The sequence below is a fragment of the Musa acuminata genome, chromosome BXJ1-10, assembly GCF_036884655.1.
Source record: "Musa acuminata AAA Group cultivar baxijiao chromosome BXJ1-10, Cavendish_Baxijiao_AAA, whole genome shotgun sequence".
Taxonomy (NCBI): Eukaryota; Viridiplantae; Streptophyta; class Magnoliopsida; order Zingiberales; family Musaceae; genus Musa; species Musa acuminata.
Window position 1 is genome coordinate 23,416,956 of NC_088336.1, and position 16,629 is coordinate 23,433,584.

The following is a 16,629-nucleotide window of genomic DNA, read 5'->3' on the forward strand; positions in this document are numbered from 1 at the left end:
ACGTGTGTTTTTGGGACGGTCAAGATGGAAGAGTAGCTATGATCTACGGTATTGATTTCTTTGGAAAGCTTGCCTTACCAAGTCAGCTATCATACCGGTCCGGTTTGCGCACAAACCAAACCGATTCATGCCCGGTTCAGTTCATTGACGGAGTGAAGAAGAAAAGATCCACTGGACAAGTCGTCTCGATTCTGCCTCTTTCTTCGCTTCCATCCCCCTTGTAGAATTCTTATCGCCCTCGGAAGAGAAGAAGCGAAAGGGGGGGGCTTTTGGATTCTCGATTCCGTTGCAAGAGGAAGAACTAGCAGTGAGATGGATCAGATACTGAACAAGGTTGGATCGTATTGGATCAACAAGCGAGCCGACAAGGAGATCTCCTCCGTCGGTGACGACATCAACGTAAGCAATCCTTCCGGTCCTGCCCTCATATCCATTCATGGTTCCTTTCGACCTTTGGATTCGTGGATTTTAAGTGTTTCCTTGTGATTCTGAAGCTCAATTCTTTTGGGAAACCCTTGATTCATTCGGGTTTCGAAGCGAATCGCTAGTTCTTCCCCTCTTAGTGGATTTCTTTTCGATGCTGTTAGTTGTGTCCACAAATACTCAGTAAAATATTTTTTTTTAATCTTTCTTTTAGTTTAGCTACTTGATGTTTTTGTGAAAATTGCGAATTTTACGATGACTTGTTATTATGGACAATCAAATCGTTTGTTGGTGCATGAAAAGTGGAATCTTTGAGTGACTTACCACCGCTGTTTTAAGGTAGAAAACACCGACGAAATGTTTCTATAATTGGGTATAGCTCGATGGTCTATCAAGAATTGAAAAAACACGGTGTGTTCTTTATTTTCTTCAGGATTCTGGGCATACTAAAGAAAAGTATGGTGGACCGTCGTAGATGATGTTTTCTGCTTTTTTCTCATAACCTCTGTGTCAGATTGATACCTGCCCCATGTAGATTACTCACTGGGATTATATTTTAATTCATGATATTTAAGTACATGGGTGATGGGTACTGTAGAAATGCGAGTATTTTGGAGCTCAAATAGGAAATTGTATACTGTGTTTGTGTCTATTTCTGGCATGAATGAAAAGGTTTATCTCAGTTCTTGATGATATTAAAGATGGATATTGGATACTGTGAGATGCAAATAATTATAATTGAGATGCAGAAGATTTATTGCAGATGTCAGGATGTAAGAGATGCTAAAGAAGTACTATTTTATGTGTCATCGAGAACAACTTAGGTAACTTGTTAGGTGCAATGATGTTTTGTGAACAACTTCCATATTTGCCAAGCATGAGAAGCACTGAATTGAAATGGGAAATAGTTTGAAGTAGCTTCCTTAATATTCGAAGAATTCATTTATTAGAGAGTCATGTAGGGCCATGAGCTGGAGACATTTTGATGGAGTGTTGAGTCACATTCTCATGGTCTATAGTTTTTTTTTATTGTTTTGATTTTTGCTTCAGTATGACTCCCACTTCATAATTTTTATTAATTTTGTTGTTTCTTGATATTTTATGATGTGATTACTGGAGTATATTAAAATTGCAAAAATTATACTTTTTATATAAGAGGAGACACTTCTGTCAGAAGAAAGAATATCCTCATAAACATGAAATAGTGAGATTTGTAACAGAGCACCTTAAGAGAAAGATTTGATAGATAGACAGGATGCTAAAAGGAGAAAGTTCTATCAATAAAATTATTGCTTTGTAATATCTTTCCTTGAAGTGATTCTGGGAGTCTACCAACTCTCAGATTGCAGTGGACTGTTATGGCACATTAATATGGAATGATATTTCAGTCTCCTGATATTGACTTCCATCAGGAAAAGAAAGAAGGGAGCAATGGAAATAGGAAGGAGAGAAAAGTTTCTTCTCCTCTGTCTTGTCGGTCCTTTGAAACTGCAAGCCAAGAGGGATTCAAGATTCAGCTAGAATATTGAAATGGATTGCTTTAGAGGGATCAGTTCTACGAGTAAACAGTATGGTAAAAAAACTCGGTGTTTCTGCTGTACAGCAGTTGAAATAGCCAAAAAACAGAGCTCTAGGCAAGATAAGCTGAATTTAAATAAACAGGGGTTGTCAGACTGGCCTTTGTTTGGACTTCTACATGCTACATAATGCTGCGGTAGGTACACTGCATCTTGATTAGATCGACTTTTGAGTTTTAGTTCAGACTTGAACATACCACCACAGACCGATGTACTAGACAACTTGATTCCTTGATTGTATGGTCTTTTTATATAATTGGCAATCTTTTCTTTACGAGATATCATTGCTGGATTTTCATGTAAAATTCTTTCTCAATTTGCTTGAGATTGTTTTAATTATGATGTGACATGTTTATTATTGCTATCTGGTATATTTGTTTTCCATGTGTTTCAACCTAGAAGATGTTGATGGTTGTATTAGTTACTCATTTTCAACTGCTTAGGAGGGAAGGTCTTTTTATATTATCATGATCTTTTATAGGATCATGATCATCTATTCAATTAATACTGTCTGCCTTCTCTTTGTGGTAATATTGGTCCCGTGTCTTCCACTGACATAATCTTTTGTTTATTTTACCAGTCACTCTCTAGCAGCATTGAAGGGGGAGCAAAATGGTTGGTCAATAAGCTCAAAGGTGCTGTATCTAAGCTCCAGTTTCCATCAATTTGCATCTTTTTTTCTGTCTACCTCATGTTGTCGGAGTGAAAAACATAATGTTTTTGACATAGTTTCTCCTTTCATGTTACTTTAGATGGACCTTCATGTTTATCTGCTTGTTTTAGATTATTTCGTAATTTCAATACTTGATGTTTCTTTGACACATTTTTTTACTTAATTCATTTGCTTTGTTTTTTTATGTGTTGAGTTCCTGCATCTTGAATACACATTATTGTCTGCCCCAAATGATTTTCCTGTTCTTTTTTCCCATCATTGTTCTCTTTAATTTCACTTTTCATCTACAATGCTAACTCTTCATGCAATTTTGAAGCTCTTGATGCATTTTGGCTTCCTACTTATTTTCCTTTTAACACGTTTCTATCAGATTTTTGGTCCGCAAGGAATTGTGACATGGTTTCGGTATACTTGCATTGCAAGCATAAGAAGTCATTTATATGCTAAACTAACAGGTGCATCTTTTGCACCTATTGGAGGCTATAAGCTAGTCAAGTCCATTACACAATAGGTATCTGCTGCAATGACAACCCAAGTCCATCTTTTGTTATGTATCTCATTGTATCTATACCACCAGTCGAAGCTTCAATGTTTCTCCATTGCTTCAAGACCCATTTGGAGAATCTTTGGCCTCAATATAAATAGTGCTTCCCCAATGTTCTATTCTGTTTCTTGCTGATTCAGGTCATATAGTATAAAATTTCAAGCGAGTAATTTTAGAAATGACTTAACAGAGGTAGTTTGGCGTGGTATAGGACATAGCAAGTTCATCTAGAATTAGATAGAATCCTCACATTTCTTTGGTTTCTCCATGAAATTTCTTCTGTATGGTCTTCAATGAATCTCCTAACATTAGCACAAAGTACAACAAACGTTCATTTTTATGGTTCTGTAGCAAAATTACTTCGTTTATGTTAACATATATTTGCTCTCAACTAACTCGAATCAAAGGATGTTTATCCATGTTTTAGACTTTTGGTCATTTCTTTCTGATAACTCAGATTTTTTTTGTTTGAGAGTGTGTATTTGTGCCACACATGGCAATGGTTCTAATCCCCAATCAAATTGTGTACTTGACCAAACTCATGGAAAGACTGTTTTCTTCCAGGAAAGATGCAGAAATCATTGCCTGAACTGCTGAGGGAATACGATATGCCGATAGGCCTGTTTCCTCAGGATGCAACTCACTACGAGTTCAACGAAGAGACAGGGAAGCTCACTGTATACATACCCTCCGTATGCGAGGTTGGCTACAGGGATTCTTCGGTCTTGCGCTTTTTAACCATCGTGACCGGTTATCTAGAGAAAGGAAAGCTGGTCGAGATCGAAGGGATCAAAACAAAAGTGCTGATTTGGGCAAAAGTGAATTCCATCACCACCGAGGGATCCAAAATCCACTTCACCACCGGCGTGAAGAAGACCAGGAGCCGCGATGCATATGAGGTGCTTAGAGGTGGTATCACCGTGGACAAGTTTTAGGCTGCTATGAGATGGTTTACTAGTGTGCGTAGTGCATAAGCTACCGTGTTATTGATGTGGGACTCTTTGAACCTTGTCAATCCTCCTATCTCAATAATTATATCATCGTGGAATTGTGGTGACATATCAGTGGTTTCTTGCTCTTATTTCTTCTCCTTCCAGGCTATGGTGAGGTGATTTATGTTAAAGGATGAAAGAAAATAATGTTCAAGACCACCCAACTTGGCAAAGTCCAATAAACTGCATGATGATAATGGTGCCAATAATATAGTGTGATAATCGAAATCAATTTCCGATTCCGAGCATGATTATTATTTATATTACCAAGAAGAAAATTTGTACAGACACAATTTTCAAGTGGATGTGGGAATAAATACACATTCACAGCAACAGTCACAGCAGCATGCATGACAGCGGCTGGCTTTTATCGGGCGATACAACATGTTTCTATATAAGATTTAGAACATGGAATCACTTCTGATCATTCATCTGTTCAAAGAAGGACTTCATTGCTTCGTATGTCGACCAGCAAATGGCCGCTGCTGGTGCATGAAACAGCATTCTAGGTTTCCATCCTCTCATCAGCCCGGCATAGCCGTCGCGCCTTAATATGGCCCGTATCACCTCACCTGTCGAGCTGCTGGAGAATCTATCGCAGCCGCAAACACCCTGCTCAAAAGACAACGAAGAAAAACCCACTTCAATTTTAGCTTACCAAAAGGAATCAAGTACATAGAAACCATCGACAGATTACAGATGGAGCGAAAATACATGGACATGACTAAATAGCAAGTTAAAAGGCATAAAACAGAAACTGCTAGCATCATCACAAACTTGAATATTCTGTAGGAAAACAAATAGCACGTCAAATATCATTAACTGAAGCCCCAAGATGAAGCTTTGCATCCCTTTAAGATAAGGCTTTGGCATCTCTTTGACATGCAAATCAGAATACAATCCTTAGTGCTGTCCTATCATACACAAAGACAATTGATTCGATTCTCATATTACGCATGAAGATAGGGTGCCAATCAACTTTTTGAAATGGCATGCAACAATCCTGTAAAAGAACAAAGAACTTAGGAAAGCAATGGTCAAGAGTTCTTTGGAATTATAGGACATCCTTATTTTCTGTTGTCTTCTGCTACCAATGCAACTAATGTTAGTTCCATCTCATAACTTAATATCAGCTGACATACTGCTTCTCAAAATTTCATGTTGGTTGTTCGACAATAAAATATATGCTTTCAGGTTGTGCATATGATTGTCATTATCATGTTTGTTTCCACCTGCTCATAATAAGTAAAGAAAGCTTCTACTATGCATTTTTCTCACAACAGTTATTACTTGATCCTACATAACTTATTTCCTTGAAGGAGGACAATATTATGTGAAACCTCTACATTGTTCTTTAAGAGTCACAAACTAAAAGCATCTTCCATTATAGTTTCAAATGCATAATCTTATGCAAAGATCCCAATAAGTTCTGAAGAATGATTGGAGCTCTCTCCTCTGTAATGAATTGTAGCTTTCATTACTAGTAACAAAATCTTTCTACCCCTTTATCTAATATGTGAGATTTTATGAGCTCAGTGAGCTATATGATTCTGCAAAGTATTATCAGCAAAGGATTCATGATGTCAATCAACTACCTAATTTACAGAATCAAGCTCTTCAATATGGGGGAGACACAGGAGTTCAGAGATTAAGCACAACTTCAAGGAACAGAACACTCAACATGAGAACTGCATGTAGTAAAAGCAAAACAAAGATTCAATCTTTACTCTAATGTGATTGTATAAATTGGATTAGAAGCTTTACCTGACACTGCAACTGCGTCTTGACCACATCAAGCGGTGTGGTGACGGCCGCTGCCAAGGCACCTGCAGCTGCACCGGCGGTGGCGTGCACCACCAGCCGCTCATCGCTTGCGTTATCCGGTGAGATTTCCATCAGCCCCCTCTTCGCCGCCTCATACGTCGCGAAGTGCACGGCAGTATAGGGGGCGTTCATCACCACGGTCGTCCTATACGAGGCGAAGAACGCCCTGATGCCCTCCTCCCTCAGAACTCTGGAGATGCAGTCCGCGACCCCCTTGTACGGGCTACTCTTCAGCTGGAGGCGCTGCTTCACGGTGTCCATGGGCGTGAAGACGGCGTCGCTGGCGACGGTGGCGAGCACCCCGGAGGCGGCGTGGGCTACCGGATTGTTGGGGTTCTCCCGGGAGAGCGACTCCTTGGATATCTCGTAGACGGAGAAGTAGACGGCGTGGGCGGGGCCGGCGCCGAGGCTCATGGCGCCGAGACCGCGGTAGAGGCCGAGGGCGCCCTCGGCGCGGACGACGGAGCGGAAGGCCTGGCGAAGGCCGAGCGGCCGGTGGCATGCTGGGGAACCGGCCTGCATCCGGGTCTTAAGGGTGTCCACAGGGAACATGGCGGTGTGCTCGACAAGACCAGCGACGGACCCGGCCACCATGAACTGCCAGAAGCGGAGGCCGTCGTGCTGCTGCGCGACGACAAGGTCGGCCGCCGGAGGGATGAGCTCCGGCCGGCGGAACTCGGCGGAGGCATCGGCCATGGGGAAAGATCAATGTTTGGAGGGTGGGGTTGAGTAGAACGATATTAAAAGGCGAAGGATCGATCGGGAGCTTGTCTCCATGCAATAATTTAGGGGATTGGGAGAGGGGAAGCGTCACATCGGATCAAAAGGAGGATGGGGGGAGGGGAGGGGAGGAGGAGAAGATTTTGGATGGAAGCGTTGGTGGACGGGCCTAGTGCGCTTCCGTTCGCTTGATAGGGTTTCGTTTCGTCGACGCCTGCTTTCGCTTTCTGCACTCTCTCTCGATTACTTTGTTGTTGTGCTCCCCTTTCGGTGCGTGGATTTCCTTCTTCCATCTCCTCTTCTGCTCTCACCGTCGTCGTTTTCTTCAAAGAGAACATTGCGACGCTCGTTGCCGCCTCGAAGAGGCGGTCATGTCCGGGGAAAGCAATTTAACGATGGCTGCCCAATCCACGCCACGGTTCAGCAATCAGGAATCACATTCTTCGCGGACCCACCTCAAAAAGAGCAGAGAACGGTTTGGTGTCGTGTCGCTCCGATCTCTTAGTGGTGAGTCAATCTAAAGCCTGCGGGGAGCGTCACACCTGAGATCAACGTAATCGGAGGACGACGAGAATCTCCATTGCTTTCACATCTACAGCGTCCATCCTTTCACTTATCAGATCTCTACCGTCAATGACGATAGTGGCGGTTAATTGGGGATGAACCCGGGTCTTCCACCACGGACGGTTCAGATGTGATGATTTTAGTGATGGACGGTTTAGATGACACACTTGGCGCTTTTAAAGCTATAGTACAGCACGTCAACCATCCCATTCCGCGATGGGCGCTAACGCCTTTAGGAGCAGAAAAAATCTTGCGCAGAACATGTGGTTGCGCGCGCCATGGCTCGTGTCCTCCACACCTTCGGCCGCCATCCTCCCCCGCCGTGGTCATCCCTTTCGTGCCTGTGCACGCCACACTTGCGTCCGCTAGCTCCCACACTCCCCTTCGCCGCTGAACCACGACAAACACCTTGTGCGGTGTGTGCGAGAGGAACCGTTGTCCCTCGCGTCGCGCTCTTCTCATCCGCTCCTCATCCACTGACGTCGGCTTCGGAATCGAGCCATTTACTAGGCGTCACATCCGGGCGTCGAAGTGGGAAGTCTCGACACATCGTTGTTGGTGAGTGCTAGCTGGTCGTCACTGAGGTGACTGCTAAGAAAGATAGAAGAGAATGAGCATTCCTCGTCGTATGCTTCATGGCTCTTCAGCGAAGGGGCAGTCCGTAAGGTGAAGAGCGATCTTATAGCAGTCGTACCCATCAATGACAGAGATGAACAAGCAAGAAGCTTAGAACATGTCGTTTCATTTACGAGCTTATGTTTCTCGATGAAACGATAATGATCATCTTGTTTAGGTGTGTATTTCCCCATGTATTCGATCAGGAGAATATCCACCTCCATTGTATTTTAATGAATGTTATTAGTATCCAAACAGAAGTACTTATTATGTTTTACGATTATAAATCAACAATATCAATTATTATTTACTAAAATCATTTTATCCCTATCAATATCAAATGGATCATGTGCATTGAAAGCTCATCCAATCTTATTATTCATGCAGATACACCTCGAAGCAAGTGCCCGAGTCCCGTCAACTCTCTAGTGAGCATTCGAGTCGTCTGACTTCTTTCTTATTCGTGTTAAGATTTCAATCACTCCTTAGAGAGAAAAGAGAACAAAAAGTAAGAAACAATAAGCAATCTAAAATATTCTTCTTGCTTGTAATCACTCTTCCACTTTCTCTCCTGTAATCCTTATCAAGGATTAGGACATGTCAAGAGAACAAGTCTAGGATTACGATCCTTATAAAGTCTAGTCTAACAATCCTTTAGAGGTTAGCATGTGGGAGTGTCTTATCTTGCAGGATATTAAACTTGATATGGATAGTAATCGTAGATGGTTGAGACTCTTTCTCTTGTCATGTCCTAATCCAACATACTAAAATCTAGTTCATGACACTGTTGACCAGGAAATGTCTTGTCACTTAGTTCAGTTCGTGTAATTATTGCCTTTGTTTTTAGTGCAGTCTCATCCACTACTAAATCCCAAGCTAGAGACAAAAAACTTCTTGTTGGCTGGTCCATCAACTTAGCTTAACGCAAAGAACTACACTGCATGTGAGCACATATTGTAGTTATCTAACACCAAGAACACTTCACCAACCCACATAGCAAACAGCAAGTAACACCAGGAAAAGAATCATCATTGAGATGCAGAGTTAAGCTACAAAAGTTGTTGTTTTCCTTCTGTTGGACAGGAAAAGGATGATCGAAGAGTCCAAGCTTGATCTGTGATTTATATGTAGATTGGAAATGGCCAACAAAGTGTCATTTTGTTTTGTCTGCAGGAGTTTGAAAGGTATATTAATCAAGCTTTTGGATGACTTCATGTTCTTACAGCAACAACAATGTATATATAGCAGCCAGCTAGATGACAAAAGGAATTGTCTTAGCGAGAACAAAAGGAATCTTCCAGTTTGTGTCTTCACCTAAACATAACAATGATAGGGACATGTACATGGATGAAGCACTGAATCCACAAAGAAGCTCCGTTCAAGCAAACGCTTGGGAACAGGAACAAGGCTTCTATGTCCATGGATTCTCTCTCTTGAGAGGCTCATGGGGTACATTGCTCGAGGAGGATGGGTAGTTCGTCAACTGGGCCACGGCGCTGAGGTCACTCTGCATGAGATACTGCATGCCATCAGCGTCCATCAGCTGCGCCTGCTGCATCTGAATGCAAAGCATCTCAGCTTGAGCCAAGGCCAGCTGCATCTGGAGCTGAGACACTTGATGCTGGAGGTAAGAGATGGCTCCGACGCAACCATAAACTGGATCCCTCATCCTTGCGTTTGCTTCGTAGACCAAGCTGCTCACTGCATCCGCTCTTTGATGAAGAGGCAGCTCCTGTAGTCAACTAACGTAAACTATCGGTAGACAAAATAGAAGAACAAAGAAGAAGAAGAAGAAGAAGAAGAAGAAGAAGAAGAAGAAGAAACCTGTAGCATTTTGCTAACGTTGCTTGCACCAAAGACCCTGTGGACCATTGCGAACTTGTGGGGTTCATAGGAGGGGAAGAAGGGGGCGAAGACGCAGTCCGGCGTGCAGCGCCTCCGTAGAAGCTTGCAGGAAGCGCAAGGCGAGTGGCTACCCATTGCTTAGGCCACCAAAGGAAGGAGGAGGGAAGGAAGGTGTCTGGTTGCAGATGAATGCACTTGGTACAGTGCAAGGTTGCCTCTCAGGTTCAGATGAGCTGAAACTATATGGAGATGGGATTGCCTATTTATGATAGAACCCTAAGTTAAAACCTTTAACAATCATAGATTATAGTAGTCAAAAAGATAGGAAAGGTTGTTTCTATTGGTAATGATAACATATAAAACTAGGCTACAGTGTACACGCTTGTCCTCGAGCATGTTATCATGTGATGAACATACTGGAATACATACTCTACATACGGTCAAATACACAGTCACATTACATTAAGCTACATGCCGTCCGTGGCCATTGTTGATCGGATGCTAAGTTGACATGGAAGGCTTGAAGCAGTGCAGAGCTGAGTCTTAGTTTTATATGATGTCAACAAGAAACTATTATTGCAGTGCATACCTAATGCAGTGTTTGTCCACAACTGGTCCTCATCATTTCCTGTTCCTAATTGGTGCAGCGAGAGCAGGTAAGTTGATCAGCAAGAGCAAGTAGTTTTCAAGCAGAAGCAAGAGTTTGAAGTATGTAACACCGATATGCAGGATATTATTTTCTATTGCAAGGGAAGAAGCAAGCAGAACCAATCCAACCACAAACCACGTAGTGCTAAATTCTTGGCATCACAAATCATGTAAGTACCAAAATCTTAGCATCATTCACTTCTAGTAGAACAAGTTCAGAATGATTCAGGCTCAGAGGATTGAACTCATGAAGTGCTTAGACATCCTCTGGAAGTTTTAGTGCAAAATTCTAGTTTGTCTTATACAAAACTACCTCAAAGTAAGCAGATCAACACCAAACAAATAAGAGCAAGAAAGCAAAAAAGGTGCCACCTTGAATCATCATGCTCCACCGTGCAACCAGCGTTTGATGAATAGACGTAGAAAATGATGTGCCGAGTGCAATAGTGTACCGGCAATCACCTACTGATGGGTCCACAGTTGTTATCAATCCCAGGCCGCCAAAATCACAACTATCCGCACTCTGATCATGAAGCTGAAAATAGTTGTTGAAAGCATATGACACATTTCCGGGCCAGCCGATCCCAGAGCAAGAGCCACCAGGAGACAAAGCAGAGCAATCAGCAGCGGAACAGGCTTCTGATGCACTGCCGGAAGCATTTGATATGTCCTTGTTGTTATTCACTACACACCACTTTTGCGCCAGGTAGTCCACATCATGAGCACTTGCCAGAGCTTTCGAGCCTTGGCCAAGGTCCACATTGTATTTTGCCTGGCCGTCAAATGTGAAAATGCCCCAGTGTCTTTCATAATTCCCAGTCTTAATGCTCTGTTGATCTTCATCTAGTAGACTGAAGATATATGTCTCTCTTGGTGGTCTCTTTGGTCTAAGTGGAGTACCAGCTTTGCTCTGCAGGTGGTCAACGAGGCCTTGCATGAAGATCTGGGCAACAGCAGGTGTGGCATTCATTGCACCATCCGAAGGCCATCCTATCTTCCCGACAATTATATCCATTTCAGCATACCCAACCTTTGACAAAGCTGAAACCAACGTGTCGATGGTCATATCAAAGTGGTTTCTATACTTGTTCGGTCCATCAGATAATGCATGAGAATTTGTCTGGAAGAGAACAAAATCCAGGGAAAGGTTCTTCTTTTGTTGAAAGGTCAAGAAAGGATTGATGTCAACCACAAAGGGTGAACCATGCTTGTCAAGAAAAGAGAGGAGCTCAATCATAGTCTTGTTGAGATCAGGCCTAAAGTGACCCTTCGAAGGTAGGTTAGACTCAGATTGGTATACATCAGAACTGCAAGGAACAATGACTTTTACCGTGTTTGCTAAATTTGCAGCAGTCAGGGCTCGCTGAATGTTTGTTGCTGCACCAACTACATGGGGCTGGAATGTTTGACCATAACTGAGGAGGAATGCTTCATCACCAACAGCAATAAACCTGCCAATTTATAGTCTTGTCAATATATCGCATAGGTAGGCTTTGTGAATGTCCTTTTCTGCACCAAGTTAATGTGGTTACATACTAATATGCCAATTTTAACATCTTCATGCAATATAACATAGTATATCTTAGCAGAAGAAGATATGGGCAAGAGGAAACAAACATAAGATGACAAGTCAACATTGTCATCCATAATTTCAGCTTAAAACCACTGACAACATCAAAAAAGTATCAGCTCTCACAGGGCCATAAAATCAATCACTAAATCCAAATTTTGCTTGGACCAGATTTTCTTGGCAACAAAACATAAGCTGTCTTGATATACCAACCGACATAAATCTGGAAGTGGACAAACTTTTTCCCTTCCAAGAGTCCAAACAAACAACTTAACTTTCAGCAGCTCACTGCTTGACTGCTTAATTTTGACCATAATTCACTGTCAACTTTAGTGCATTGCAGATTAGTTATGTTCTTACACCATAATTCACTGTCAATTTTGACCATAGTGCATTTAATAAACAGAGAGTTCAATTTCACCTCATCAGTTATGTTCTTACACAATCTATCAACCAAATGTAAATGCAGCAGTGTTAGCTAAGGCAAGAGCGAAATCTGCTAGCGTCCAATCATAGTAGGAAGGGGGAAGGACACAAACAGTTTTCCATCAAAGATATTATCGAAGTTGCCAGATGTTGTGACCAAGAAATCCAGTAATTATTTGGTAGCATGTGACAGTGTGCCAAAACAGGTTTACCTTGAAGAGTTGCTGCATCTAATAGTGCATGATATCATTTAGCTTTACTCGAACTGCAGAATTTTTTATACATGGAAGACAACTGCAAAAGATTCTCATTACTTGCCTAAAGTACCCAAGACACATTCTTCCATGAAAACTAATCATTCTTCATATGCACCTTAGGTAGCTCATATACTTGAAGGAGAAGTGAATCCGAATGCAACTTATCACTACTATCATTGCAATTTATAAAGGCATCCAAGGCCACTCTTGAGTTCTTGATGTAGAAGGTCATCCAAGACTAACGGTACTCCTACTATTAAAGCTTCCAAACAGACTTAAATCAAGCTCTATCCCTTTTGCCATGTTTCTCATCTTCTTTCAAGCTTTAATAACTCAAGATATGTCCCAGATGATGACACATGCATATGTACAGGGACATCATGGGCCATGGAATAATCATAACAAATAATGCCTAAGATTTTTCAAAATCTGAAGATCTTAGTTCGACTCTGTTTCAACTTTCAAGTGGCACCCAGTTGCACGAGATACGCATCTAAATACCTTGAAGTTTATAAGACACGAAAATGCTTGAATTCCTATCAGTTTCCTAGTGGCATTTCAAAGTTGTTTTTCGTTAAGAAGGTAGTGTGTCTTGTATTAGTAAATGCCAGTTCAGTTGAGCTACTCTCGTCCTCAGCGCAGCCTTATAGAGATGCCAATGCAGATCGTAGTGCAAGAGAAACATATACTGCAACCAAATACAAGTCATAAACTTATCATGTATGACGACAAACAGCCACGAAGAGGACAAGGAAAATTTGCAGTGGCATGATCACTTTGGGCCCATATCTTACTGATGTCTCGTTCAAATGGCGAAGCTACATAGTGGATGGACAATCACAATCAACAATCAAACACGACAAAGAATTAAAGAGCATAATGCAACACAGACAACAAAGAATCACTCGATCTGCGCAAGCATTAAGAGTTACCACAACTTAATACGAACTCTGAGCATAAAACCATTAACCGAGCTAGGGTTCTAAAAGCAAAATGCTAACTTTGAGAAGAAAAAGATCGAGTAGACAATACCTAAACATTATTTCATTTCGAAACGAGTGTGCAATTACAATCGCCAAGTTTCCTTTTGTTAACCCTAAAATCAACGATAAACCCCAAACAAAAAGGAGAAGAAGAGAGAGAAAGGACTTACTCGATTCGAACACTGCCGCCGCCAGTGCTGGAGACGTAGCGGGTGACGTTGTCGTGGACCCAGCTGACGGCGGCGGACTTGGAGGAGCTGAGGGACCGGAGCATCTCGTTGGGGACGCCGATAGCCACGGCGATGCCCGAGCCAGCGAGGCTGGCGAGCACGGAAGGGTCGGCGTCGGGGAGCTTCACCCGGGAGACTCTGTTGGCCTGGAGGAGCCCTGGCACGACCACGGACGGCGGGAGAGGGTGGGAGGCGGAGGAGGATGTCCCCCAGTTGACGCCCACCGCAGTGGCGCCCCACCCTCTTCCCCCCCACCATGAGGCCGGCGACCAGGCCACCAACAGCAGCAGCAGCAGACGCAAGAAAAGAATCGAACGGCGATTCGACTGCATTCTGTGCCTCTTCTCTTTCTCTCTCTCTCTCACACACACACACTCTCTCTCTCTCTCTCTGCTGCGCTGTTGGTCGCATTAAAGCAGAGCAGAGGGAGCCGGCGGAGCCTGAAACACTTGAGACACAGAATGTTTTACGTACTTTCCACTCTCCCTTCACGTTACCCGCCCGGCAACCTTCCATTTCATTGGAGGAAACAAGGGTCCACGAATAGAGCCGTTTATTTGACAACATGCACCTCCAATAAAAAGACCGGTATCAGAGGGGAAGCTGAAAACGAATAAATAAACTAGTTATTGGTTCTTTTTTCAGTAGTTGTTCGACTGATGGTAATCGTACGTCCACTGTGATTTGACGAGGAATAGCGAGAAGAGAATGCTTTGGGTTGGGCTAAGGTGTGCCATATGGGTTCACGAATATGGGCGTTAATTGATAAGGAAATAAAAATAAAAAGACGCCCACCGTGGGGCTCGAACCCACGACCACAAGGTTAAGAGCCTTGCGCTCTACCGACTGAGCTAGACGGGCTTGTTATTTTAATTTATCAAAACAATATATAAGTACAATAAATCATAATATATACATGCTTGATCTGGTAAAGAGGTAATTGAATGAATGCTTATTATAAAGTAATACGCTAGATTGGACCACAATGAATAATACAACTTTGTGAAATGATAAAAGTAAACAAAGTAAGTGAAGACTTTTGGCAACCAAAAATGTTTGGCTTTTAGAAAATTAGGATGGATTATTTCTTTACAAAGGCCGGAGGTCAAGATGAGAGTCGCCTGTAATGCACGGAATATGGGAATATCAATTATATTCGTGGGATCACAAAAATAACTATAAAGATGAGGGCATTTTATTCTATATGCACAAAACACTCTTCATTCATTAATACATGAGCTAGAGTTGAGATAGTAGGTGGATTAAACTTTTGCAATTCAAATTATAAACTGGGTGAACTTTGATTGGATCCATTGGGCACACTCAATTCCTGCGATAATCGATGATTCCGATTGCAAACGATAAATAATGAAAAACGATAATGGAACCTATATTCGTTTTTTTCTCTTTTCTCCTCGTATGGCAACACGCCCACCGTGGGGCTCGAACCCACGACCACAAGGTTAAGAGCCTTGCGCTCTACCGACTGAGCTAGACGGGCTTGTTGTTTCGATTTATCAAAATCATTATATAAGTATCATAATATATATACAAATAGAACAAATGTTAATATGCTTGATCTGGTAAATAGGTAATTGAATGAATGCTTATTATAAAGTAATATGCTAGATTGGAGAGCAGGTCTCTACGGCCACAATGTATAATGCAACTTTTTGGCAACTTCCTGAAATTATATATATATATATATATATATATATATATATATATATGTAATATCTTTTAACTACGTTTTGAAAGAGTAAACAAAGTAAGCATAGACTTTTTGGCAACGGAAAGTATTCGACTTTTAGAAAATTGGGATGAGTTATTTCTTTACAAAGACAGTAGGGAGGTAAGATGAGAGTCACTTGGGATGTATGTGAATATCGGAATGTCAATTATATTCGTGGGGTCGCCGAGGTGGGAATAAAGAAAATAAACGAAAATAACTATAAAGATGGGGGTATTTTATACTATATGCACAAATACGAGGTGCACTCTTCGTTCCGTACCCATATTTGGTACTCGTATTTGATTCTTTCATATATGAGATGAATTGAGATACTAGGTCAAAACACTATATGAGTTAAGTTTTTCGTATTCAAATTAGACCGGGTGTTTTTATCGATCCTCCTCTCTCTATTGGTTAAAACAATTATTCCTTCAATAATTAACGATTGCAAACTATGAAAGTCGACAACGTCAATAATTCCTCGATATTTTTTTCTCTTTCTCATCATTCTCTTCATATAGCATACTCCCTTCTCCCTCTTCCCAACTTCCCCATTCATCATAGCACCATTGCCTCTTTACCATAATATCTCTACTCACCCCGCTTTCTCTTTCTCATCATTCTCTTCATATAGCATACTCCCTTCTCCCTCTTCCCAACTTCCCCATTCATCACAGCACCATTGCCTCTTTACCATAATATCTCTACTCACCCCGCCTCATTGATCATTATAACCCTTGCTCCTCATGCCTTTCCCCAATCCTCTTTCATCTTCCTCTTATATTTCTCATGAATTATGATAATTTTGATTATATTTATATTTAAAATATATTTATCTTTTATTATATATACTTTAGTATTTTTAATTAGGTTTGATAATACTTTTATTTTTTAAAATAAATAAATAAAATTAATTAGAAAGATTCAAGGATCCACGAGTTATCCTCTTTCACCCCATTTAAATGGGGAATTGGATGGGGAGGATTTAGTATATAGATAGAAACTT

The 16,629-nt window shown here is 41.6% G+C and overlaps 4 protein-coding genes and 2 non-coding genes across 7 annotated transcripts; 1 reads left to right on the top strand and 5 right to left on the bottom strand.

Annotated features, from left to right (window-relative positions):
• Positions 1-177: 177 nt before the first annotated feature.
• On the top strand, positions 178-4,276 carry LOC104000958 (uncharacterized protein At5g01610). Its single transcript, XM_009423128.3, has 3 exons — positions 178-399; positions 2,581-2,635; positions 3,782-4,276. The coding sequence occupies exons 1-3, from the start codon at positions 313-315 to the stop codon at positions 4,150-4,152; spliced, it is 513 nt and encodes a 170-aa protein (XP_009421403.2). The 5' UTR covers positions 178-312; the 3' UTR covers positions 4,153-4,276.
• Positions 4,277-4,420: 144 nt separating this feature from the next.
• Positions 4,421-7,045, bottom strand: LOC104000957 (uncharacterized). Of its 2 annotated transcripts, none has more exons than XM_009423126.3 (2): positions 5,974-7,036; positions 4,421-4,821 (listed from the first exon to the last, which is right to left on the bottom strand). In XM_009423126.3, exons 1-2 carry the CDS (start codon positions 6,727-6,729, stop codon positions 4,624-4,626), a joined length of 954 nt encoding a protein of 317 aa, XP_009421401.2. In that variant the 5' UTR covers positions 6,730-7,036; the 3' UTR covers positions 4,421-4,623. The 2 variants fall into 2 exon arrangements, with proteins under 2 accessions (XP_009421401.2, XP_064942786.1); XM_065086714.1 differs by lacking the exon at positions 4,421-4,821 and adding an exon at positions 4,839-5,212 and having other exon boundaries at positions 5,974-7,045.
• Positions 7,046-9,211: 2,166 nt separating this feature from the next.
• Positions 9,212-10,038, bottom strand: LOC104000956 (LOB domain-containing protein 12-like). The gene is made up of 2 exons (XM_009423125.3): positions 9,757-10,038; positions 9,212-9,664 (listed from the first exon to the last, which is right to left on the bottom strand). Exons 1-2 carry the CDS (start codon positions 9,910-9,912, stop codon positions 9,344-9,346), a joined length of 477 nt encoding a protein of 158 aa, XP_009421400.2. The 5' UTR covers positions 9,913-10,038; the 3' UTR covers positions 9,212-9,343.
• Positions 10,039-10,646: 608 nt separating this feature from the next.
• On the bottom strand, positions 10,647-14,293 carry LOC104000998 (glucan endo-1,3-beta-glucosidase 9-like). Its single transcript, XM_009423165.3, has 2 exons — positions 13,832-14,293; positions 10,647-11,876 (listed from the first exon to the last, which is right to left on the bottom strand). Exons 1-2 carry the CDS (start codon positions 14,221-14,223, stop codon positions 10,754-10,756), a joined length of 1,515 nt encoding a protein of 504 aa, XP_009421440.2. The 5' UTR covers positions 14,224-14,293; the 3' UTR covers positions 10,647-10,753.
• Positions 14,294-14,679: 386 nt separating this feature from the next.
• On the bottom strand, positions 14,680-14,752 carry TRNAK-CUU (transfer RNA lysine (anticodon CUU)). The gene has a single exon. It is a non-coding gene; the product is annotated as a tRNA-Lys (tRNA).
• Positions 14,753-15,319: 567 nt separating this feature from the next.
• On the bottom strand, positions 15,320-15,392 carry TRNAK-CUU (transfer RNA lysine (anticodon CUU)). The gene has a single exon. It is a non-coding gene; the product is annotated as a tRNA-Lys (tRNA).
• Between the last annotated feature and the right edge of the window lie 1,237 nt (positions 15,393-16,629).